The 27502-nt window shown below is 44.5% G+C and overlaps 1 protein-coding gene across 2 annotated transcripts in view; it reads right to left on the bottom strand.

Moving 5' to 3' along the window:
• Positions 1-27502, bottom strand: part of LOC121282187 (T-complex protein 11-like protein 1) — a 64301-nt gene that overhangs the window by 27852 nt on the left and 8947 nt on the right. For both annotated transcript variants that reach the window (XM_041195751.1, XM_041195752.1), the window contains exons 3-4: positions 4587-4719; positions 121-241 (exon numbers count right to left, since the gene is read on the bottom strand). In XM_041195751.1, coding sequence (XP_041051685.1) covers positions 121-241; positions 4587-4719 — 254 coding nt within the window. The remainder of the gene's footprint in view (positions 1-120; positions 242-4586; positions 4720-27502) is intronic.

Raw genomic sequence — 27502 nt, 5'->3', positions numbered from 1 at the left:
TTAAATTCCAACCTGTCTTTCCCAAGGAAAAGAATTGAAATCTGGGCCAATTAACTTAGCACCAGCTAAATTTGGTCCACTCCAGCCTGAACTGGATTTCAGTCCATCTCTAGCCCTTACCTCTTTAACTTCCTGCAGCAGCTTTATGGCCTGGGAGTATTGTGGTGGTGTCTCATTTAACTGGGCTTGCAGACTATCCCAGAAAGCTTTGTGCACAATCTCCTTCACTCTTCTTTCCAAACTGTGAAAAAAATGCATAGGTGTTTAATGGAAAATTTCCCTGTGACTACATCTTTTAAGAAAGAGATGCCAAAGGAGTTGCCATATCATAGAACCACTGCAGCACAGAAGGAAGCTGCTGCAGTCCATGTGGTGTATGTACACCCACAGTGCTGTTAAGGAGGCCATTCCAGGATTTTGACCCAGAGACGATGAAAGAACGGTGACATTGTTCCAAGTCAGATTGGTGAGTGACTTGGAGGGGAACTTGCGGTGGCAATACTCCCATGCGTCTGCTACCTTTGGCCTTCTGAGTGGTAAAGTCATGGATTTGGAAGGTGCTGTCGATGAAACCTTGGCAAGTTGTTGCAATGCATCTTATAGATGGTACACTGGCAGCCCGGGTGAGCAGTGTAGGAGGGAGTGAGTGTTTAAGGTGGTGGATGTGGTACCAATCAAGCGGGCTACTTTGTCTTGGATAGTGTTGAGCTTATTGAGTGTTATTGGAGCCGCACTCATCCAGGCAAGTGGAGAAAATTCTATCACTCTCCTGTCTTGTTCCCAGTAGATGGTGGACAAGCCTTGGGGAGTCAGAGGATGAGTTAATCACTGCAGAATTCCTAGGCCAGGATTTTAGGTTAGCCTGACATCTGTCATAGGGAAACTGCTAGAATCCATTATTAAGGAGGCTATAGCAGGATACTTAGAAAATCATAGTTTGATCAGTCAGAGTCAACATGAGTTTGTGAAATGGAAATTGTGCTTAACTAATTTATTAGAATTTTTTGAGTAAGTAACATGCAAGGTGGATAAAGGGGAACCTGTAGTTGTGGTGTACTTGGATTTCCAGAAGGCAATTTGATAAGTTGCCACATCAAAATTTAGTACAGAAGATAACATTACATGGTTTAGAGGGTAACTTTAGCATGGATAAAGGATTGGATAGCTCACAGGAAGTGCAGAGTAGGGATAAATGGGTATTTTTCAGGTTGGCAAACTATCACTAGTGGAGTGTCACAGGGGTCAGGGTTGGATCCTCAGCTATTTACAATCTATATCAACCATGTGGATGAAGGGACCAAATGTATGGTAGCTAAATTTGCCGATGACACCAAGATAGGTAGAAAAGTAAGTTGTCAACAGGAAGGAGAGAGTCTACAAAGGGATATAGCCCCGTTAACTGAGTGGGAAAAAGTTTAGCAGATGGAGTACAATATGGGAAAATGTAAACTTGTCCACTTTGACAAGCAGAATAGAAAAGCAGTATACTACTTAAACGGGGAGAGATTGCATAACTTGGTGATATGGAGTGATCTGGGTGTCTTGGAACATGAATCACAAAACATTAATATGCAGGTACAGCAAGTGATTAGGAAGGCTAAAGGAATATTGGCATTAATTGCAAGGGGAATGGAATATAGAAGTAGGGAAGTTTTACTGCAGCTGCATAAGGCACTGGTGAGACCACACCTGGAATACTGTGTACAGTTTTGGTCTCCTTATTTGAAAAAAAAATATAATTGCATTAGAAGCAGTTCAGAGGTTAATAGCACTAATTCCTTAGTAGAAGGGCTTATCATATGAAAAGAGTTTGAACAGGTTGGGCCATTACCCATTGGAGTTTAGAAGAACGAGATGTGATCTTATTGAAACATATAAGATCCTGAAGGGACTGGATAGGGTAGACACCAGGAGGATGTTTCGACTTGTGAGAACCAGGGGACACATTCTAAGAATAAGAGGTCTACCATTTAAGATGGAGATAAGGAGATTTTTTTTCTCTCAGAGGATCATTAGTTTGTGGAATTCTCTTTCCCAGAAAGCAGTGGATGCTGGACCATTGAATTTGTTCAAGGTAGAGTTAGACAGATTTTTGATAGATAAGGGAGTCAAGGGTCATTGGGGCAGATGGGAAAGTGGAATTGAGACACATCCAGACCAGCCATCACCTTATTGCATGGTGAAGCAAGCTCGAAGGGCTAAATGGCCTACTTCTGCTCCTAAGTCCTATGTTCCTTTGTTTATGGGGCAGCGGTGGCCCTGGCTACCAGAAGGAAGTCAGGGGCAACCCCGCCTCAGCCAGTCATGGAAGCCCCGACTGCATTGTACATTCCTTAGGCATTTAATTGCCTGCAGTCGAGGCTTCTTCCCCTTTAAGAGAGGATGACCCACCCTCAAAAGCTCTGGCCAGTGAAAGGCCAGCCACATGGAGGAGATTCTAGAATTAAGTTGAGTTTGTGGGGTCCACCAGGGCCAATCAGACAGGCCCCAGTGAGGAGGGTGGGGAGATTAGTCGTGAGAATGGAGGTGGAGGATCTTTCAGCAGGGCTGGCACTTGCTGCCGGGGTCGGGGGGGGGCTCCTCTGTGGGTCACGTGGTGCCCCTCCCCCACCTGATTTTACCTGGCCAGTTGCCCCACATGGCAAACTGCCCACCCAAAATACCACCCATTGGTATTAGCCACTAAAGAGCAGGAAGGCCAACTGCCACCTAACTCATCACTTATAAAATACAATGTTTGAAGATGGCGGGGCAAGTTAAGAAGGCTGTTTAACAAAAACTTAGGGGACCCTTGGCTGAGATCACTTTTTTTCTATATTTTTACCTCATCCCTCGAAGCCTGGGCTCCCTCTGGGCTTTGGCTGCTCTGCTGCTCTGCCCTGAGTTTGTTCAGGTCTGCATTCCTTATCTCTCTAATTATAAAAGAGCAGTGGTTCTAGCAGCTTCCCTTGGAAGGTACCACTGCACATTTCCCTCCAGTCTGAAAAACAGCCGTTCATCACCACTCTCTGCTTTCTGCTGATTTGCCAATTTTCCATCCACATTGCTACAGTCACTTTATTTCTGTCTGCTCTACGTTTAATCATTTTCAAAGCTCAGTTCCTAACTTATTCCCCTTTGCCCATCTCACCCTTTTTATTTTATTCATTCATTTTGTCACAGCCTTTTTCATTTCCATTTTTTAAACACTCTTCCTGGACCATCACCACAATCATCAACCTCCAAGTTGCATGGGAGATCCAATCCATTAAACTCCAATGGTAACACCACATCACCTCCCAATAAATGTTGAAGCCACTAATATGGTCAGAGTGCCGCTCTCCCTGCTCATATGAAGAAGCTGATTGCACCAAATAAAATGAGGTCAATCTTTTTGCATGTTTCAGTGGCAAACAGGACTCGTGTTACCAGGAGTGTCTGGGTGACGTTGTCCGATGTCAGCAAGCAGGAAAGTGGTGCTGGCTGCCCAATATACATGAGGAACTTTCCTGGTGTGGTGGTAGAGGCACCGGGCACATGGCAGGGAGGTAAAGGGCACAACGCAAAGGGGACAGGAGAGCTGGGGGTATTGGAAACAAAGCGTAAAGGATACCTCAGTTGTTATTTTGATGGAATAGAGGCCACCCTTTCAACTTCTGTTGCGTTTCGACATTGGTTGGCTTAAGCATTGTTTAGGCAGTCCAGCTGCTTTATGGGGGTGATATGTTTAGTCAGGAGTCTAATGAACCTATGCATACACTCCTTGCCCTGCTTGTGCTTGCAACCTGCATTGGGACACACTGAATTTTCAGCTTGAGGACCATTTTGCAAGGATTCTCAGTCAGCTGTATAACATCACACATATTATACCGCTCCTATCGTTATAAACTAACATACCCTCTGATCTACTGTGAGCATTGTGATGGGAGACTTACTAGAATCTATCACATTTTAACAACTTTGTATATGCGCAGCTTCCAATGTCGCATGCTGTCCAATGCAATTTTTTGTGACATGCTTGGCAAAAAAAGTTATATAGAGAAAAGGCTACCATTGTACAGGGAAACTCTAAGGCTACAGGAAATACTTAAGCCACAATGTCTGCAGTTGGTTACCCAACCTACTTAAGAACTCACCCAGTGTGCACTTGACATCAGTCGGAGGCTGTAGCTTTAAAAGGATTTTGCACTTCAGTGACCGGATAGTACAATTAGACAAGAACTGAGTAGTGCAGTGAGTTCGACACTGGCTTACTGCCTCAACAGTGAATACCACCAAGATACCATATAACCTGCATATTACAGCTGAGCCTAATACCGTCTTCACCAAACTCCAAACACTTGTATATTCAGCATGAGTTATCAGATTGTAATCAGGAATGGGAGCCATATCTGATATTTTCACCCCATCTACTTCCTATCTTGGGAGTACTGAGGCTAACCATAGGATCCCTACTGCCAACCCAATTGAGGTCAGCTGGCTGAGAATTAAGCAGGGATCTTTCTGGTCTATGTGGCTCAATTACTTAGTTGATAACTCTGCAGATTCATCAGGGAGCTCAGGATTAAGTTAATTGTGAAACAAAGCTCAGTAAATTAGGCCTTTACCTGTTCTGAGGAGGTTCTATCTTCTGGATCTGGAAGTTGCTGTTGATAACAATTTCATGTGCCATGGCCATGTTGGACACATCCTGGGCAGTTTCCAGAACTTCCGTCATAGATACTAATCTCGGAGGACTGGCTGTGGAAGGGAAGCAATACAGAGAAGCATTTCTTTACTTTGAAAATGACCATGATACAAGTCCCTAAATCTACAATAAAGTGACCAAGATGCATGTCTCCATAATATTGGAAAAAAAATAGAGATGTTTTTTCAATTAAGAATTGAACTTTTCTGCAGCAAATTCCATAAGCCAATGGCCTAAACCTTTGATTCTCCATTCACCATAATATCTCTTCAGCTGTCAACTTGCTCACAAACTTTCATACCTGTACTTGTAACTCTCTTTTCCCCAGCTAAACCTTCATTGTCTCCTATCATGGTCATTCTCCTTTAACAAGTTCCTTCTTTATTCAAGTTTGAGGGGTGCAGATTTAAGCATATCAACAACAATTTGTATTTTTATGCTGTCTTTAACAGCACAAAACATCCTAAGGTGCTTCACGGGAGTGTTATCAAACAAGATTCGACACCAAGCCACTGAGGAGATATTAGGGCAGGTGAACAAAAGCTTGGCCAAAAAGGTTTTAACGAGTGTCTCCAAGGAGAAAAGAGAGTTAGAGAGGTGTAGTAGTTTAGGGAGAGTTGGAGGGTTGTAAGGAAGTTGTAGACATAGTGAGGAGTGAGGGTCATGGAGGGATTTGAAAACAAGGATGAAAATTTTAAAATCGAGGCATTGCCTAACAGTATAGATCAGTGAGCACAGGGATGATGGGTGAACAGGTGTTGGTGCAAGTTAGGAAATGGCCAAAGTTTTGGATGGCCTCAAGTTTACAGAGGGCAAAATGTGGGAGGCTAACCAAATCTGCATTGGAATAGTCAAGTCTAGTGGTAACAAAGGCATGGTTGAACCCATTCATCCTCAGAGGTTAGTTGATATCTATATGGTGCACTGGAGAATTTGATCAATCCCTATCCTACCATTTTTTCCATTCCTGCATCTTCTTCGATGGACATGGACATCTGAGGACACCAGTTGTTTTATCTGAATAAACATTAAATGTTGCTTTAAAAGGGAATAGACATTGAATTCTGTTCTGAATGTTCTGCCGCACCACTTTACGTTTAAAGAAAGAGAGACTTGCCTTTATTTATTTAGCACTTTTCACGGACATCTCAAAGCATTCTACAGCCATGAAGTACTTTTTTGAAGTATATTCATTGTTGTAATGTAGGAAACATGACAGCCAATTTGTGCCCAGCAAACTCCCTCAAACAACAATGTGATATTAACCAGATAATCTATTTTGTGTGATGTTGGTTCAGGGATAAATTTTGGCCAGGATACCAGGGATAACTCCTCTGTCCTTCTTTCACTGGGATCTTTTACATCTACTCAAGCAGGCAGATGGATCCTTGATTTAATATCCCATCTGAAATATGGCACCTTTGTCAGTGCACCGCTCCCTCAATACTGCATTGGAGTGTCAGCATTAATATTTTCATTTAAGCCCTGGAATAGGGCTTGGACCCAAAACCTTGTGACTCAGAGCCACAGCTAACACTATGCTTTATAAACATCTGTGCAAACTCATTGGAAGAATTGAATGAAATCCCATCGTATCAAATGAGTAATCTTTTCCATCTTTCCTGGTGTCTATCAAATTAATAAAAACAAAAACAAAAAAACTGCGGATGCTGGAAATCCAAAACAAAAACAAAAACAGAATTACCTGGAAAAACTCAGCAGGTCTGGCAGCATCGGCGGAGAAGAAAAGAGTTGACGTTTCGAGTCCTCATGACCCTTCGACAGAACTTGAGTTCGAGTCAAAAAAAGAGTTGAAATATATTTCAACTCTTTCTTGGACTCGAACTCAAGTTCTGTCGAAGGGTCATGAGGACTTGAAACGTCAACTCTTTTCTTCTCCGCCGATGCTGCCAGACCTGCTGAGTTTTTCCAGGTAATTCTGTTTTTGTTTTTGTTGTCTATCAAATTAACTTGGGCCAACTAGCAGCTGAACAAATAAAAACAGGAAAAGCTGGAAAAGCTCAGCAGGTCTGGCAGCATCTGTGGAGAGAGAAACAGAGATAACATTTCGAGTCTGTGTGGCCCTTCTTCAGAGCTCTTCTTCAGGGTCATACAGACTCGAAATGTTAACTCTGTTTCTCTCTCCATAGATACTGTCAGACCTGCTGAGTTTTTCCAGCATTTTCTGTTTTTATTTCAGATTTCCAGCATCCTTAGTATTTTGCTTTTATCCTAGCAGTTGAACATATTGATGAGTAAAGACCAATAGATAGCAAGTTTCAGGTGATCACATTCTGTATTACTAGCTGGGCTAGTAGATTAACTATTCCCTCACAAGTCTCAAATCCAAGAACTTTAAGTTGTCAACAGATACCTTTTACAAATCTCTCTACTCAGGATGATGGAAAATATTTTGTTGTAACAGATGATTTATTATTGGTCAAATCCACTAAGAAACCAGCCATTCTTCTGCCTTTGGTACTTTTTATACAAAATTTTACATATAAATTACAACATGAAAACATGCTGTACAGCCCAACCAGTCTTCCTGTTTATCCTCCTTATGAGCAGTTGTCTTAATCCCTATGTGACTGTTCCCATATCCTTTATTCCAACCAACTATTGAATTCATTCTAAATATTGACATGGGCTGGAATTTCCGACCCCATTGGCATCTGACACCATGGCGGGTGGGAGGGGACAATATGGCGAGAAGGCCAAAAATCAGTTTCATGCCATCGTGAAACCACTTTGCAATCGTCCGCTCCACCCGTTAATGATGGGTTGCATTTCCTGCTGCTGCATGTTGGGAACCTAATTTCAATACTTTATAGCATCTCATTACAAGCCCTGCTCGCCGGGATCATTGCCCCACACTGGAGCATCCGGGCATATCAGCATGCACACTGCTGTACATAAGCGATGTGCACCTGGTGAGCTGTAGTCCACTCTAGACTTTGAGGTTTGTTTGTCTACCTTGCTTCAGGCAGCACTCACAGTCATGAGTGCCAGGCTTTACAGGCTGGGGCTCACGGGCAGGTCTCTACCAACCAGACTAGCTGTAAGGCAGGGGTAGCTTTTCAACGGCTGTAAGGTTAGGGCTTGCTGGGGGAAGGGGGAGAAGTGGCCTTAGGGAAGGGAAGAGGCTGCAGGGTGAGGGGTGTACTGGGGAAGGAGGATTATCCCAGGGTGTGTGGGGACACATGTTGATCTGCGCAAGTGGCCTCAAGATGGTGACGGCTGAGGAGGCAGTCTCCAGAGGAGATGAGGCCAGATGGGGATGTGAGGGTGTGTGTGAGAGAGTGAATGGTGATGCCCCTTGAGATGGCAATGAGTGAGATGCCTGTGAATCTATGATAGCCTTGTGAGTGTGTGGGCTTAGAGCAATGAGATGGTTGCCTTACCCCCATGGCATGGATGGGATCATTCAATCTCTTTCTGATGGCCAATCTCTTCTTTGTATGGTTGGCACTGACCGCCAATGCCACCGCCTCCCAATCCGCACGTGAGATTGCTGGAACACCTGTGGCTGGAGCTGGGGTGGAGGACATCATGGCGGGCCCCCAGTGATGGGTCACTGAACTTTTCTTGCCTTTCAGGGCCATGTCTTCACTGGAGCAGTCCTGGGCTGTAAGCATTGAGAATGGTGCGCATGGCTGCAGTTTAGATATGGCACCTGGAGTGAGGAAGTGGTGAGGTAACACCATGGTGAACGATTCAGAGGTCGCCCACCAGCGAGACGGCGTGTTTCCTGTGGCTGCATAATTAATGAGGCGGGAAGCAGATGATACAGTTTGAAAATCCACCATTGTGGCCGGTGGGTAAAATGTCTTTTTTCACGTCTGCCTCCGCACTTTGTGCAAATCTGGGGCAATTCCACTCCATGGTCTCTCCTTCAGTAACTCACTCCTCACTAGTCTCAGAACCCTCTGTGTTCCTCTTGCTCTCTGTCATAAATCTTTTATATTTAATCTTATTTATGTCCTTTTATTCTAAATCCTCAATTACTGGAAACAGTCCATTTCTCGACACTCTGTCCCATCCCTTCAAAATTATTACCACCTCTTGCTCTCTGTCATAAATCTTTTATATTTAATCTTATTTATGTCCTTTTATTCTAAATCCTCAATTACTGGAAACAGTCCATTTCTCGACACTCTGTCCCATCCCTTCAAAATTATTACCACCTTCATTAAATCACCTCATTTTCCACTCTTCTAACAAAGACATTACATTTAAAATACTGCCTAGTGGAACATGAGATTATTTAATACAAATGCACTCCAAGGAAAAGCTACTGCCCTAATGGAATCATACTTGAGTTGAAGATGCCTGGTCTGAGGAACTAGTTTCTCGTTCACTCTTTACTTCAACATGTCCCATTTACTGGCGTTGATGCATCCCTCCAGCAGCAGACATCATCATCCCTCCACACAAGAGAGATGTAAGTCACAACTTGGGAATCTCAATCCAGGATCCTCACTGTTAGTCATGCGAAACTCATGGATACCATACTGACAGCGAGATTGGCACGATATTTCAATGATACCAACCTGCTAGCTGGTTTCACAGCGAATTAGGCAACTAATAACCCTCTCAATCTCATGAAAAATAAGCAATCATTATGTGGCCACACAGGAGGAAGTCTGATTATTCCATGCAGAGCACTCAATAAGACATCGTACATAGGCAGTGAATAACACCATGTGGAGTCAATGTAGATATTTACAAGATTAGATTCAAGATGTGGCGCATCATAGAATAATTTTCCCAACTGATGGCTACATAGATAACTGAGCAGATTCTATTGTGCAATAGTTAGAACTGTATTCATCCAAATAGCCACACAACCCTGAGTGTTTAGAGGGAGATTTTTTTATACCCTTTCCTACTGAGTCAACGTTCCTTTGCTTTAAGCTTTATACTAGAAACCAAAAAAATCAAAGTAGGCACTTTTTATAAGACTGCCTTTTCAGTGCAATCATAGAGAATGAAGTCCGCTCCACTAACGAAAGGCATTGGAACAGTAGAGGGCTGTGAACAGCATTCCTGATTTGTGATGCCATTGTAGAGCATGCTCGTGAATGTGGGATTCACTGCCAAGCATCTGCTTCCAGGCTGCCACCCTATTCTAACAGCAAGAGTGGAGACAACCAGTAAATGTGCAGGTGAGAGCTCTTGTTTGTTGACTTTATTTGGTATTCAGATAGATACTTCCTATTTTAAGCAACCAGTCTCTACTCCAGCAGAGCATGCTACATTCACACTTGACACATTTTAAAACAGCTAGTAGTTATCCGTTACCAGGGACAAATTTTATGCCTGTTCCTTGTTTTGACTAATGGTGGAGTCTCTGAAGTTGACATAATTAGAAAGTAACTTTATTTTGAGCACTGATAAAGCTTTCAAATTAATTCAATGTGCCAGGTGATGATGACATAAAAGAAATGAACATTCCCTCACCACCTGAATAGAAATTGTGTTCAATTGGCATGTTATAATCTGTGTGAGCTGCCCTTCAGCTGCTCCTGGATGTCTAGACAGTAGCTGTCTAGAAATGTACAGCTGAGTGTGATTGTAATCATGGCAGTGACTGAATGAGCTCGTGAGATGCTACTAGTCGGCTGTTCTGGGTCCAATTGCACAGGTTTAGTTTTCAGGCTCCCTTTCACAGTTAAAGGGAACTTGCACAATTTCTCCTGTGCATAAAAAATGGAGCTTATAAATAGATCTTATCTGCCACAGATTATCCACACCATTCTAACTGCCATCACTCTTCCTTTGCAGCTCCTATTGACAAATCTCTTTATACCTGGGATTGGGGGGAAAGGAGAAGAATAGCCACAAATGTGTATCAGCCAACAATCTGTGCTCGAACTGGACAAAAATAGTCTTCGTACATTTCAAAACATGTTTAGCGGGTTAACAAGAACATTTTGAATTGTGAAAATGTCTGATTTTCTGACAAAGAGCTCTGAATTCAAATTATCATACTGGGGACTATGTGATAATTAAGCGACCTTACATCATTACATGTCACAAGAAAGTACCTTTTACAACCAGAGAATGTCACAAAACACTTTACAACCAATGAAGTACTTTTGAAATGTAGACACTGTTGTAATGCAGAAAATACAGTAACTAATTTTACACATAGCAAGGTCCCACAAACAATAATTGTGGTAATGACCAGTTAACTTGTTCTTTGTTACGATAGTGCAGCACTGATTTTTTTGCTCATACCTGGAGTAAGGACGTGAACCTATAACCTCCGACTCAGAAACAACAGTGCCACCAACTGAGCCACAGTTGACACATTATAAATCCCGTAACCTCTGTTGCATATTTAAATATCAATACATGTCCAGACAGTAACAACTTGGAAACAAAAACAGAATTACCTGGAAAAACTCAGCAGGTCTGGCAGCATCGGCGGAGAAGAAAAGATTTGACATTTCGAGTCCTCATGACCCTTCGACAGAACTGCATCCGCAGTTTTTTGTTTTTATCTCTGTAACAACTTGGAGTTTGGATGCAAAACCATTCTCTACAATTGCACTTTATGATGTCCCAATTGCAGCCAATTTGCGCAGAACAAGGAACAAACAATGATGAGATAAATGACCACATAAGCTGTGTTAGTGATGTTAGAAGAGAGATAAGTGATGGCCAGAAGGCTGGGAGAATTCCCTGCTATTCTATGAATTGTGCACATATTTTTAGCCAAATGCGAGAACTGTGATAGAAACTGAAATCATAGAATCAATGGTTACAGCACAGAAGGAGGCCAATCCTCTGTAAAAGCAATTCACCAAGTGTCACTTCCCTGCCTTTTCGCCTGTTGCTCTGCAAATTTTTCCTCTTCAGATCCAATTCCCTTTTCAAAGCCCTGATTGAACCTGCCTCCACCACACTCTCAGGCAGTACATCCCAGATTCTAACCACTCGCTGCGTAAAAAGTTTTCCCTCCTGTCACCATTGCTTTTTTTATCCAATTAACTTATAAATCTGTGTCCTCTGGTTCTCGATCTTTCCACCAATGGGAACAGTTTCTCTCTATCTACTCTGTCCAGACCCCTCATGATGTTGAATACTTCTATCGTATCTCTTCTCAACCTTTTCTTCTCCAAGGAGAACAGCCCCAGCTTCTCCAATTTGTCCACTTAACTGAAGTTCCACATTCCTGGAACCATTCTTGTGAATCTTTTCTGCACAGTCTCTAATACATTCACATCCTTCCTAAAGTGTAGTGCCAAGAATTGGACACAATATTCCAGTTGAGGTTGAATCAGTGTTTTACACAGGTTTATCATAACTTCCTTCCTTTTGTATTCTATGCCCCTATTTATAAAGCCCAGCATCCCTTATGTTTTTTCAACCACTCTCTCAACCTTCCATGACATCTTCAATGATTTGTGCACATATACCCCTAGGTCCCCCTGCTCCTGCAATCCCCTTAGTGTTGTACCTTATATTGTCTCTTCCACTTTTTCTACCAAAGTGAGAGATATTGTTCAGACTGGAGGGTACAATTCGCAGTGGTGTCCCCAACAGTCAGTTTTGGATCCATTGCTCTGCAATTTTTATAAATGACCTGGACTTGGGTGTTGGGACCAGCGTTGTAAAATTTGAAGAAGATATGACATTTGGCAAAGTAATGAGTCATGGTGAGGATAGTTATCGGCTTCAGGATGACATAGATAAGATGGTGAAATGGGCAGAAGTTGGCAGGTGGAATCCAATGTGGAGAAGTGCGAAGTAATGCATTTTAGGATGATAATATGGAAAGAGTATAAACGGCACGATTTTGAAAAGCATAGATAAGCATAGAGACCTTGGTGTCATTATAGACAAATCCTTAAATGTGGTAGGGCAAGTTGATAAGGTGGTTAAAAGCATGTGGCAACTTAGGTTTATAAATTGAGGAATAAAGTACAAAAGGAAAATCACCCTAGAACTTTAAACCTCACTTGTTCGGCCTCAGCTGGTGTATTCTCTGCAGCACACCTCAGGAAAGATGTAAAGACCTTAGAAAGGTCTTCAGACAAGGTTTATCAAGCTGTTATCAAGGATGAGAGATTGTAGTGATGAGGAGAGGTTGGAAAAGTTAGGACTGTTCACTTTGGAACAAAGAAGGTTAAGAGTTGACCGAATGGAGGTTTTCAAGATTATGGTTTTGATACAGTAGAGAATAGAGAAAGAATATTCTCCCCGTTAAGTGGGTCAATAACTAGAGGTCATGAATTCAAAGTCATTAGCAAAAGAAGGATGTGATTGCACTGGAGGGGGTGCAGAGGAGATTCACCAGGATGTTGCCTGGGATGAAACATTTAAGTTTTGAAGAGAGGTTGGATAGACTTGGGTTGTTTTCGTTGGAGCAGGGAAGACTGAAGGGTGACCTGATCGAGGTGTACAAGATTATGAGGGGCATGGACAGGGTGGAAAGGGAGCAGCTGTTCCCCTTTGTTGAAGGGTCAGTCACGAGGGGATATAAGTTCAAGGTGAGGAGCAGGAGGTTTAGGGGAGATGTGAGGAAAAACTTTTTTACCCAGAGGGTGGTGACAGTCTGGAATGCACTGCCTGGGAGGGTGGTGGAGGCAGGTTGCCTCACATCCTTTAAAAAATACTTGGATGAGCACTTGGCACATCATAACATTCAAGGCTATGGGCCAAGTGCTGGTAAATGGAATTAGGTAGGTAGGTCAGGTGTTTCTCACATGTCGGTGCAGACTCGATGAGCCGAAGGGCCTCTTCTGCACTGTGATTCTGAGGGGAGATGCGGAGAATTTTTTTCACTCAGAGATTTGTTGGGATCTGGTAAACTCCAACTTAGGCTGATTCCAAAGATAATTTGAAAAAGGAGTTGGACAGGTACTTCAAGATATGGAACTTACAGGGTTATGGACAAAAGGAGGGGATATGAGACGAAGCGTAATTGTTCTTTCAAAGAGTCAGCACAGTTATAAAGGGCAGCCTGGTTTCTGTCTGTTCGGAAGGTTTCTATGATTCTATTCTATGGGCCAGAACTTACGCAGAGTGGCAAACTAGATTGCCATTCCACTCCTACTTTCCTACCTCAAAATCCAAGCGATCCTTTTTTGCTTGACCTCTGACTTAGGCTGGGCAAGAACTGTGTAATGCAGCACACTCCTGAGGCCTTCAGTTGTGGGCTGCACAGTCGGAGGTCAGGAGGCAGAACCCCCTATTTTACACATTAACCATATAAATACTGTGGCTACAAAAGCAGGTCAGAGGCTAGGAATGCTGCAGTGAGTAACTCATCTCCTGACTCCCCAAAACCTGTCCACCATCTACAAGGCACAAATCAGGAGTGTGATGGAATACGCTCCACTTGCCTGGATAGTGTAGCTCCAACAACGTTCAAGAAGCTTGACATCATCCAGGATAAAGCAGCCCACTTGATTGGCACCACATCCACAAACATTTACTCCCTCCACCACCAACGCACAGTAGCTGCACTGTGTACCATCTAAAGTTGCACTGCAGGAACTCACCAAGGCTCCTTCGGCAGCACCTTCCAAACCCACAACCACTACCATCTAGAAGGACAAGGGCAGCAGACACGTGGGAACACCACCACCTGGAGGTTCCCCTCCAAGCCTGACTTGGAAATATATCTCTGTTCTTTCACTGTCACTGGGTCAAAATCCTGGAACTCCCTTCCTAACAGCACTGTGGGTGTACCTACACCACATGGACTGCAGCGGCTCAAGAAGGCAGCTCACCACCACCTTCTCAAGGGCAATTAGGATGGGCAATAAATACTGACCCAGCCAACGAAGCCCACATCCCATGAATGAATTTTTAAAAAGGATGCTGTAAAGCAGAAAAGTTTAAAGGTCCTGCCACTTACAAGCCAGAAAGAAAGTAGATTTGCAAGTTAAATGGGTAGGATTGGCAGGGGGTGTTGTATGTCAAGTATTCAGGGGATGTTGTCATGTGGTCAGTGGGGGATGGGGGCCAGTTGGAGGTAGGGTCAGGTGGTTAGTGGGGGCATCAGGTGGACAGTGGTGGGGGGGGTCGATTGGGGGGGTGGTGAGGTCAGGGAGTCGGGGAGGTCAGTGGTGATGGTGTGGGGGTCGGTTGATCAGTGGAAGGGTGAGAGTCAAATAGTCAGTGGCAGAGTCAGTCAGGAGGGAGGTCAAGCGGTTAGTGGTCAGGGTGGGGGTTGGGTAGTCAATTGGCAGGGTGGGGGTTGGATTGTCAGTGGGTGGAGTCAATCAGGCAGAGCCAGTTGGGAAGAGGTCGGGTAGTCAGTGGAGGGTGTCGGTGTCAGGTGGTCAATGGTGGGTGTCAGTCAGGAGAGGGCGCAATTGGGGGTGTGCAGTCGGGGGGTTGAGGGGAGGGGGGGGGGGGTCCGCTCAGGCAGGGTGCAATCGATGGAGGGGGTGCAGTCGGCAGGGGGATGCAGTTGGCCAGGGGGGGAAGTCAGCCGGGGGGTGCAGTTGGCGGTGGGGTGCAGTCGGCGGTGGGGGGCGGTTGCAGTCAGCGGGGGTTGCAGTCGGTGGGAGGGTACAGTCGGCTGGGGGGGGCAGTCGGCTGGGGGGTGCAATCGGCGGGAGGGTACAGTTGGCAGTAGGGGTGCAGTCGGCTGGGAGGGGCGCAGTTGGCAGTGGGTGCAGTCAGCGGGGGGCTGCAGTCCCACATGGGCCAGGTCAGGTGGAAGGTGCATTTACATGCGGGTTGGTGGGGGTGCAGTGGGTGGGGGTCCCATGCAGGTCAGGGGGTTAGGGTCGGACCATGGTGAGGTGACGGTGGCGGTTGGGGGGGTGGTGGGAGGCTAGTGGGATTGTGCATTCAGTGGTGAGTGCAGTCGGTGAGGGCCTTGTGCGGGTCAGCGAGTGGGGGTAGGTTCATCTGATTGGGGTGGCTCACGGTGGTTGTTGGGGGCAGTGGGAAACTGGTGGGGGGGGTGGAGGGTAGTTCCTGGTCCTGTGGGGGTCCAGGTGGTCCAGAGGTGTACCATGGGAGGGTCAGGTGGTGTGTAGCGGGGGATAGTCAGGGGTCCTGTAGGGGGGCTGGGTGGGGGCGTGGATGTTGATGTCAGGAGTCCTGTGCAGGGCCGGGGGAGGGTCAGTACCATAGTTACCCAGAAGCTAGAAGTGGTTTTAATTCTTCTAACAACTTCTGGGTAACTATTACTGTTTGACAGTCAGAACCATCTGAAGTTAGCAATTTAAATCTTATTTTCATATGGATTTCAATGCAGAGCAATTGCCCAGAGAAAGTTTGTACTTCTCGGGCAATTGCTGTGCAATCCTTACCTGGAACTTCTAGGGGTTGGGAGGGGTTTCCCAATGCATCTTTGGGGCACCCCCAGATACATTGCCCTGGAGCTCAGAAGTTACAGACCTATATCTAATCTTGGAAAGAGTCGCACTCAAACCCCATTCTACTATCACCCCACATTCACATATATGTACTTTTGAGCAATGGTCACTAGACAGAAATCTGGAATAGGAACATTGGCTATTTTTCCTGTTCCCAATCTAACAGAAATCCTAACTGTAGCACAGTAACTCTTCCTCCAGTTGAGACCAGGTCATTCAGTGCAAACTTAGAATTAAAGCCAGAGCCTTTCTCTGTATGTGGTGGGCAGTGATTCCACTCACAAGTTTGTAGTATCAGAGATGGAATCTTACAGCACAAAAAGAGGCCATTCAGCCGATTCTTTGAAAGAACTATTCTATCAGTCCCACTCTCCTGCTCTTTCCCTACCCCATTGCATTTTTGTTTCCTTTTCAAGCATGCTTCCCTTTTGAAAGTTAGTATTGAATCTGCTCCCACCAGCTTTCCAACCAATGCATTCCAGATCACAACTCATTGTATAAATAAATGCTCCTCATTCTTCCCCTCTGGCTCTTCTGCCAATTTTCTTAAAATCTGTGCCCACTTGGTACCAACCTTCCTGTTTAGGGTCTAGATATTCCCTCTGGATTTGCTCTATCAAAATCCAACATAACTTTGAGCATCTCTATTAAATCTTGTGGAACCCCTTTCCTCTTTAGGGTTCTCTGCCAGCAACAAGAACCCCTAATTCAGATACAGCATAATTCAGATGCAGAGCAAAACTCACTCTACCTTTCTCCAATATTGTCTCAAAACCCACCTCAGGAGGAAAACTTTCATTTCCAGCATCCATGAGGTCTCGCAGAATAAGGTTTTTTACTGCCATTCTATGGCATGGGCTCATAATCATTGTGTACCATGTTTGCCTTAAACATGTTTCACAATGGAGCCTTTACAATCGACAGAAAGATGACAATTTAATTCCTTTTCCATGGACTAGACTGCAACCCAGCGACTAGCAGTTAAAAGAAAGTCTAGAACAACAACAACAACCTGCATTTATTTTCATCCTTCAATGTTGTGAAACATTCCAAGGCACTTCACAGAATTATAATCAGATCAAATTTGACACTGAGACACTGAAGGAGATATTAGGATAGGTGACCAGAAATATCAAAAAGGTAAGTTTTAAGGAGGATCTTAAAGGAAGGAAGTGAGCAGTAGAGTTGTGGAGAATTTTGGGGGGGTTGCGGGGGAATGAGCTTAGGGTCTAGGCAGCTGAAGATATGGCCATCAATTAAAATCAGGAATGCTCAAGAGGCCAGAATGAGGGGCGCAGATTTCGCAGAGGTTTGTGGGGCTGGAGGAGATTACGGAGGCAGTGAAGGGTGAAGCCGTGGAGGGGTTTGAAAACAAGAATGAGAATTTTAAAATTGAGGTATTGCCAGACAGGGAGCCAATGTAGGTCAGCAAGTACAGAGCTGGTGGGTAAATGGAACTTAGGGCAAAAAACTTGTTGTGGCATCACCTTCTGGCTGGAGAGCCAGTGAGAGACCCGTGGTGCCTCTTTTCTGGAAGGCCCACTAGGCCACATGCCAATCAGGCAGTGGCGGACCTTCCCCTGGAATCAAGACCCCAGGGATGGAATTCCCGCCTGGTGAAAGCTGCCGGCCAATCAGAGGCCAGCAGCTCTTGTGCTAAGCAGCATCACTAAGGAGGCCGTGGCTGCTGTTGGAAGGACAGCCCCAGCCCCCCAACCCCCATCCCGGAGTCCCAGGAACGTGGAGGACCCAGGTTACAGGTAAGTAGTGTGTGGTGGGGGTCATGGGGAGAGGGGGCCAGGGAGGTGGGAAGCAAAGAGTGGGTGATGGATTTCAGCAGCTCCCACCCACCACTCCCTCTGTGATGTCCATTCTCTTGATTAGGCACAGATTGCCTTTAATTGAGGGACTATCCCACCCATGCACCAACGCAACCCCCTCTCCACCAGCCCAAGGTGACAAGTGGCCCACGTAGGTTCACCTATTAGGTACGCCACATGGCAGCAGGCCCACTTGCAGGTGGGTTAATCCCAGAGGTATGAGGCCCTTAAGGCACTTAAGGGGTCATTAATTGGCCACTTTAGGGCCTCATTTGGTGGCGGTTTGGGAAGGTCGACCATGGGTCTTCCCACCCAGAACTTAACTCTGGTGGAGACGGGAAGGTGGCGGGGTTCAGGCATGTCACCACCCCACCAAAGTAAGTGCCCTTCCAGCCTCCAAGCTCACCACCAGCAAGAGCAGAAGATTCCGCTTATGATGTGAGTTCGATTGTGGGCTGCAGAGATTTGGATGAGCTCAGGTTTGTGGAGTGTGGAAAATGGGAGCTGGCCCAAGATAACTTTGGAATAGTCCAGTCTAGAGGTAACTAAGGCATGGATGAGGGTTTCAGCAGTAGAAGAGCTGAGGTTGGGAGTGGACATTCAATGATAGTCCATAATACCAAAGTGGAAGTTGACAGCCTTTGTGATGCAGAGGATATGTAGTTGGAAGCTCATCTCAGGATCAAATAAGACACAAATTGGATTGCAAACTATCTGGTTCAGCCTCATTTTGTGGCCAGGGAGAGGGATAGAGTCACTGGCTGGGGTACAGATATGTGGCACGGACTAAAGAGGCTTCAATCTTCCCTTTTGCTTGGATGTCACTGCAAGAATTCCTCAGGATAGTGTGCTAGGCTCAACCATCTTCAGCTGCCTCATCAATGACCTTCCTTCCAATATAAGGTCAGAAATGGGGATGTTCACTGATGATTGCACAATGTTCAACACAATTCGCGACTGCTCAGATACTGAAACAGTTCATATCTAAATGTAGCAAGACCTGGACAATATGCAGGCTTGGGCTGCCGAGTGACAAGTAATATTCGCACCACACAAGTGTCAGGCAATGACCATCTCCGACAAGAGAGAATCTAACCATCACCCCTTGATGTTCAATGGTATTACTATCACTGAATCCCCCACTATCAATATCCTGGGGTTTATCATTGACCAGAAACTGAACTGGACTAGCTATGTAAATACTATGGCTACAAGAGCAGGTCAGAGGCTAGGAATCCTGTGGCGAATAACTCACCTTCTGACTCCCCAAAGCCTGTCCACTATCTACAAGGCACAAGTTAGGAGTGTGATGGAATACTCCCCACTTGCCTGGATGAGTGTAGCTCCCACAACACTAAAGAAGGTTGACACCATCCAGGACAAAGCAGCCCACTTGATTGGCACCCCATCCACAAACATTCACTCCCTCCACCACCGACGCACAGTAGCAGCAGTGTGTACCTGCTACAAGCTGCACTGGTCCTTAAACAGCACCTTCCAAAACCACGACCGCTACCATCTAGAAGGACAAGGGCAATAGATAGATGGGAACACCACCACCTGGAAGTTGCCCTCCAAGTCTCTCACCATCCTGACTTGGAAATATATTGTCGTTCCTTCACTATCGCTGGGTCAAAATCCTGGAGCTCCCTTCCCAGCAGCACTGTGGGTGTACCTACACCACATGGACTGCAGTGGTTCAAGAAGACAGTTCACCACCACCTTCTCAAGGGCAACTAGGGATGGGCAATAAATGCTGACCCAGCCAACGAAGCCCACATTCCGTGTGTGAATTAAAAAAAAAGACAAGCAGCCTGACAAATCAGAGACAGTGGAGGGTTGAGAGAGGTGATCACTTCCCATTAAATCCAATTGAACTCTGAAACATTTTATATATTAATCCATTGGATATGCTCATCAAACACTTATTAGTTCTTAGTTAAGTTTATGTGAGTATTATGTGAGTTGACATATGAATTGTTTTAATAGGGCAACAAGACAGCACACATCAACATAGAAATGTCAATACAGAAGGAGACCATTCTTCCCATTGTGCTTGTACTGGTGCCAGCTTCCCCACTCAAGGTGTCTGCCCTAATGCCACTTCCTCGCTACACCCCTGTACCCCTTCATATTTTTTATTTCAAACGTTATTTTCTTCTAAATGTCATGATTAATTCAGCCTCAATAACTGTCTATGCTTAATTATTCCATACAAAAGTAACCTTTTATGTAAAAAGGTTCTTCTAACCTCCCCATTATGCTTCTAGTGCTAATCCTGAGTTTTTGCCCCCTTGTTGCCAACTCACCGATCACCTATTAATTACTGTTAACTTTCAAACTTGTGAGGATGCAGAACCACATCAATGATTTTCACTACCTGGAATGTTCCTGACCCTGCCTTGCCTTCAAGGTGAATCACAAAAGATGGTTTTGGCACCTCATTGTATAGAGGGGAGAAAGGGAGAAAGGAATAGCCAGTAGGCAATTGACTCAAAGTCATCCTCATGCATATATCCCAGTAACTGCTTCAAGAGCGGCATTGTTCCCAGTCAGGGTGCTCTCTTGGCTGATAATGAAACCTGGTTTGGGAGACCTAAAAAGGGGTCAAAGTCAGGACGGGGTGAATAATTAAGCAACTGACCCAGTACATCCACCTCTAGGATCAGTGGCCTTTACTGAGAGCAAGTTTAAATTGAGGTTCAAGGATAGTACCTGCTATGGGTACCCGCATGGGCCCCAGCTATGCCTGTCTCTTTATGGGGTATGTGGAACATTCCTTGTTGCAGTCCTACTCCGGCCCCCTTCCACAACTCTTTCTCCGGTACATCGATGATTACTTCGGTGCCGCTTCATGCTCTCGTCGGGACTTGGAAAAATTTATTAATTTTGCTTCCAATCTCCACCCCTCCGTCATTTTCACGTGGTCCATCTCTGACACTTCCCTTCCCTTCCTTGACCTCTCTGTCTCAATCTCTGGTGATAGACTGTCCACCAATATCCATTACAAACCCACCGACTCCCACAGCTATCTCGACTACAGCTCCTCACACCCCGCTTCCTGTAAGGACTCCATCCCATTCTCTCAGTTCCTTCGCCTCCGTCGCATCTGTTCCGATGATGCTACCTTCAAAAACAGTTCCTCTGACATGTCCTCCTTCTTCCTTAAACGAGGTTTTCCACCCACGGTCGTTGACAGGGCCCTCCACCGTGTCCGGCCCATCTCCCGCGCATCCGCCCTCACGCCTTCTCCTCCCTCCCAGAAACATGATAGGGTCCCCCTTGTCCTCACTTATCACCCCACCAGCCTCCGCATTCAAAGGATCATCCTCCGCCATTTCCGCTAACTCCAGCATGATGCCACCACCAAACACATCTTCCCTTCACACCCCCCTATTGGCATTCTGTAGGGATCGCTCCCTCCGGGACACCCTGGTCCACTCCTCCATCACCCCCTACTCCTCAACCCCCTCCTATGGCACCACCCCATGCCCACGCAAAAGATGCAACACCTGCCCCTTCACTTCCTCTCTCCTCACCGTCCAAGGACCCAAACACTCCTTTCAAGTGAAGCAGCATTTCACTTGCATTTCCCCCAACTTAGTCTACTGCATTCGTTGCTCCCAATGTGGTCTCCTCTACATTGGAGAGACCAAACGTAAGCTGGGTGACCGCTTTGCAGAACACCTGCGGTCTGTCCGCAAGAATGACCCAAACCTCCCTGTCGCTTGCCATTTTAACACCCCACCCTGCTCTCTTGCCCACATGTCTGTCCTTGGCTTGCTACATTGTTCCAGTGAAGCCCAACGCAAACTGGAGGAACAACACCTCATCTTCCGACTAGGCACTTTACAGCCATCCGGACTGAATATTGAATTCAACAACTTTAGGTTGTGAGCTCCCTCCCCCATCCCCACCCCCTTTCTGTTTCCCCCTTCCTTTTTTTTTCCAATAAATTATATAGATTTTCCTTTTCCCACCTATTTCCATTATATATAAAAAAAAAATTATTTTTTTTTTACATCTTTTATGCTCTCCCCACCCCCACTAGAGCTATACCTTGAGTGCTCTAACATCCATTCTTAATTAGCACATTCGTTTAGATAATATCACCAACTTTAACTTTAACACCTGTGTTCTTTTGTACTATTGTTGTTGACATCTTTTGATGATCTGCTTCTATCACTGCTTGTTTGTCCCTACAACCACACCCCCACTCCACCTCTCTCTCTCCCCCCCCAACACACACACCTTAAACCAGCTTATATTTCAACTCTTTCTTGGACTCGAACTCAAGTTCTGTCCAAGGGTCATGAGGACTCGAAACGTCAACTCTTTTCTTCTCCGCCAATGCTGCCAGACCTGCTGAGTTTTTCCAGGTAATTCTGTTTTTGTTTTTGTTTTGGATTTCCAGCATCCGCAGTTTTTTTGCTTTTACTCAAGGATAGTCGTTGGCTGCTTGAAATTACATCAACCTTTTGGACCATATGTCTTTCTTCAGGATAGCTTCAAAACTGCTTTTTCAGTTTATTATACCTTATTTCATGCTCAGACCAGCCAGACTGAGAAGATGACAGTACTTTCACTTCAGTTACTGGATTTCCTTTGGATAGGTTTCATTGTTTATCTTAATGTGGCTGTAATATCTGACAGGGTGGGCATAGAGGATGCAGCATATTCAGTTGTTGGAAATCTTTATGTAGATCCGGTTGCTACTATAACCAGCAGGAAATTCCTATGTGACAATTTCTAGCATAAATGGAGCCAAGTAGGTTTTGGTCTTTGTGAACGTTTAAAGCCTCTTCCTTCCTGCTCTTCCTCACCCCCTCTTGACAATTCAGGCCCTGTTTTCTATAATAAACAAGTTGTTTTATTGCAGAGACTGCAAAGCATTTTAAAGTGAAAAATTGTAATTGATGGTTAGGGTGTTACATCTGTAATTGACTCCAGTGAACACTCACACATCTAATCCTGCCCTGTGCAAGCCTCAAAGGCATCCAGGCCTGCAACTACAGGGATGTACAGACCAAAGGCCATTAGCAGATGGAGTTTCAAGCAAATATTATATCTTGTGAGAAACAGTTCCCTTCTTATTCCTTTGTGGTTTGTCCTTGGTCATGTTTTCAAATGCTTATAAAAATAATAATGTTCGGCAATTTCTTTCATGTCTTTGTGTGGCTATGCAGCCCTCTTTGAAGGATTTTAGTTTCAGTTTTAAACCTGCATTGATTCCCCTGAAAGCTTCCTTAAGTTCTTAATTTGTGGCTTTGACTGAAAACTGTTCTTCCAATACTTTAATTCTTCCTAAGTATGCCAGAAAAAGCTTGCTGCTGCAACATCCCTGTGTGAATCACTATTCCTGTGTCATTACTGTTCCTGTGTACAGCATGGTCCCTGTGTACATCACTGTCTGTCTAAGAACATAAGGAATAGGAACAGAAGTAGACCATATAGACCCTCGAGCCTGCTCTGCCATTCAGTACGATCATGGCTGATCATCTACCTCAAGTGCACTTTCCTGCTCAGTCCCCAAATCCCTTGATTTCTTGAGAGATCAAAAATCTATCAGTCTTGGTCTTGAGTTTACCCAACAATGGAAAATGCACAACTTTTTGGGGCAGAAAATTTCAAATATTTACAATACTCTTACTGAAGAAATTTCTCCATATCTCAATCCTAAATGATCAAATCCTTATCCTGAATCAGTGTCCCGTGTTATAAATTCTCCAGCCAGGGAAAACAACTTCTCAGTATCTACAGTGTCTCTTACAACTGCTCCCTGTGTACAGCACTATGTCTGCATAAGTCAGATGGAAGACTTAATGATTTACGTGCCTGGATGGGATTTAGTGAACTGTTGGATTTCATATATAAGCTGGTTAAAGGATGCTGGATCTGGGGATTTAAATTAACTTGTGAACTATCTGTTAAGCCAGGTAGGCGTGAGTCATGCTATAGTTAGCCTCAGACAGAGGCACAAACACTTGTAAAGAGTTGTGGTCAACATTTTAATCCGGGGAAGAGAGGCACATAATGGATATCAGAACAATTAGGAGGAGGGGACATGGCCCTTCATGGTCCCCACCCACCTTTTTTCCCAGTGGTTGATCCCATGGCCTTGATGACCCTGAACTAGTGAGGGAAAACCACATGGTGTCCCTGTTCCTGATTGCTGTACAGTCATTGTGGTTAAAAGAGGCCATAAGAGGCCTTTTCCACTGAGGTTCCATATTGTTATCCATGCAACAACAGTCAAAGTCAATCCAGAGGGGAGCTGTTATGATATCAGCAACTTTGAACAATCAGTTTTGACATGATGTGCTTAGCGAGAAATGCTCTAAATCAACTGTGTAACAGCGAATGACACAATGGCTGAAGTCTTAGCAGCCCATTGGAGGCAAGCTGGGAGGTGGGAGGGGTGGTAAAATGGCAGCCGAAGGCGCTCAGAGGGAAGCCCGACATGTTCCTGCCACCATTTGTTTTCACCAAAGGCGAGTATGGCAATAGCTCAGCAGTCCACCAACTGGAGACAGGCAGCTAATTAATTAATTGGCCTATGGTGGCCACTTTACTGGTTTTGAATGACCCCCATCCCGCAACCCCCACCATGTGGTGAGTCCACCATCTTCATTGTGCAGCCTTCTAACAGATTCCAGGGGAACAGGAGGGTGCCTTCCTTTCCCAAGGCTCCATGGCCCGCAGAGGGATCCACAGTGGCAAAGGGCATCCTCACGGCCCTGACATGACTGCTGGAGGGTTCACCTTTCCAATCACCTGGGCCCTGACACATACATTTTTTTTTATGAACATATGAACTAGGAGCAGGAGTAGGCCTCTTGGCCCTTCAAGCCTACACTGCCACTGCGTTGCCATGGCTGATCTGACTGTAACCTCCTGCCTATCCCCGATAAGCTTTCACCTCCTTGTTAATCAAGAATCTATCAAGCTCTGCCTTAAAAATATTCAAAGACCCTGCTTTCACTGCCTTTTGAGGAAGAGTTCCAAAGATTCATAACCCTCTGAGAGAAAAAAATTGTCCTCATCTGTCTTAAATGAGTGACCCCTTATTTTTAAACCGTGACCCCTAGTTCTAGATTTTCCTACAAGAGGAAACATCCTCTCCACAGGAAAGGACAGAGTGTACAGACATAAAAGCAGCAAATAGGGTCAAAGGGGGGGAAAAATGGTAAAAAGGCAAAATTAATGGCTCTTCGCTTAAGTGCACGTAGTATTTGGAACAAAATAAATGAATTAGTGGCACGAATTGAGGTTAATGGGTATGATCTTATAGTCTTTACAAAGACATGGTTACAAAGAGGTCAAAGCTGGGAACTAAATATTCAGGGATATGTGACTTTTCGAAAGGGCAGACCAGAAGGAAAGGGTGGTGGGGAAGCTTTGTTATTATGAGATGGAATAAGTACAATAGCAAGAAATGATCTTGGGTCGGAAGATGTGGAATCCATATGGGTGGAGGTAAGAAATAACAAGGGCAAGAAGTCACTGGTGGGAGTAGTCTATAGGCCACCTAACAGTAGCTATGCCGTCAGACAGAGAATAAATCAGGAAATAACGAGGGCACGTATCAAAGGCAGTATATTAATCATGGGTGACTTTAATCTCCATGTAGATTGGGAAAATCAAATTGCAGAGGTAGCCACAGGCAAGAATTCATAGAGTGTATTCAGGACAGTTTCCTAGAACAATATGTTGTAAATTCAACCAGGGATCAGGCTATTTTGGATCTGGTAATGTGAAATGAAGCAGGTTTAATAAATGATCTCAGAATAAAAGACCCCTAGGAAGCAGTGACCATAACATGGTGGAATTTAGCATTCAGCTTGAGTGTGAGAAACTTAGTTCGGAAACAACTGTGCTAAACTTAATTAAGGATGATTACAATGGAATGAGGGCAGTGTTGGCTGGAGAGGACTGGGAAAGGAGTTTAACAGGAAAGATGGTTGACGAACAATGGCAGATGTTTGAGAAAATAGATCATGACTCACAACAAAGATATATCCCAGTAAGGAAGAAGAATTGTAGGAAGGGGGTAAACCAACCATGGTTAACCAAGGAAGTTAAGAATAGTATCAAGTTGAAAGAAAAAACATACAATGTGGCAAAGATTAGTGGTAAGCCAGAGAATTGAGAAAGTTTTGAAAACTTTGATGGCCAAAGAAGATGACCGAAAAAATAATAAAGAGGGAGAACATAAACTTTGAGGGTAAACCAGCAAGTAGTATAAAAACTGACAGTAAGAACTTCTTTAAATATATAAAAAGGAAGAGAGAAGCCAACGTCAATATAGACCTCTTAGAGAATAAGGCTGGGGAAATAATAATGACGAACCAGAAAAAGACAGAGGAGTTGAATAAATACTCTGCTTCAGTCTTCACACTGTAAAACACTAATAGCATACCAAAAATACTAAATAATCATGGGAAAAAAAGTGGGGGAGGAAATAAGTACAATAACCATCACTAGAGAAAAAGTACTAGGGAAACTAATGGGGCTAAAGGCCGATAAGTCCCTTGGACCTGATGGGTTGCATCTTAGGATATTGAAGGAAATAGCTGCACAGATAGTGGATGCACTGGTAGTAATATTCCAAGAATCCTTAGATCCTGGAAAAGTCCCAGAGGATTGGAAAACTGCCAATATAATACCCTTATTCAAAAAAGGGATGGGAGACAAAAAAAAGTTAACTATAGGCTTAACACTATAGCTTAACACCAGTCATTGGGAAAATGTTGGAGTCTATTTTAAAGGATGTAATAGCAGAGCATTTGGAAATGCATAATATAATCAAGCAGAATCAGCATGGCTTCATGAAGGGGAAATCATGCCTGACAAATATATTAGAATTCTTTGAGGCGGTAACAAGCAGGATAGATAAAGGGGAACAAGTCGATGTAATATATTTGGATCTCCAAAAGGCTTTCGATAAGGTACCACATAAGGCTACTTAATAAGATAAGAGACCATGACGTTGGGGGTAGTATATTAGCATGGGTGGAGGACTGTCTAACTAATAGAAGACAGAGAGTTGAGTTACGGGGTGGGGGGCATTTTCAGAACGGCAACCTGTGGAGTGCCACAGGGATCAGTGCTGGGACAGCAATTATTTACAATATATATTATTGACTTGGATGAGGGAAATGAATGTACTATCGCCAAGTTTGCAGGTGACACAGAAATAGGTGGGAAGGTAAGTGGTGAGGATGACACATAGTCTACAGAGGGATATAGACAGATTAAGTGAGTGGGCAAAAACATGGCAGATGGCATACAATGTGGGAAATTGTGAGGTTATGCATTTTGGCAGGGAGAATAGGGGGGCTGAATATTATTTAAATTGAGAAAGACCGCAGAAAGCTGCAGCACAGAGGGATTTGGGAGTCATCGTGCATGAATCCCAAAAAGCTAACATACAAATTTAACAGGTAATAGGGAAGACAAATGGAATGTTGGCCTTTATTTAAAAGGGAATGGAGTATAAAAATGGGGAAGCCTTGCTAAAACTATACAAGGTACTAGTTAGACCACACCTAGAATATTGTGAACAGTTTTGGTCCCCTTATCTAAGGAAAAATATATTGGCATATCAGGCAGTCCAGAGAAGGCTCACTAGATTGATCCCGGGGATGGAGGGATTTTCTTATGAA

Source organism: Carcharodon carcharias, chromosome 9, assembly GCF_017639515.1.
Source record: "Carcharodon carcharias isolate sCarCar2 chromosome 9, sCarCar2.pri, whole genome shotgun sequence".
NCBI lineage: Eukaryota > Metazoa > Chordata > Chondrichthyes > Lamniformes > Lamnidae > Carcharodon > Carcharodon carcharias.
The sequence above is the reverse complement of the archived record's forward strand: the minus strand, read 5'-3'. Positions and strand labels throughout refer to the sequence as shown.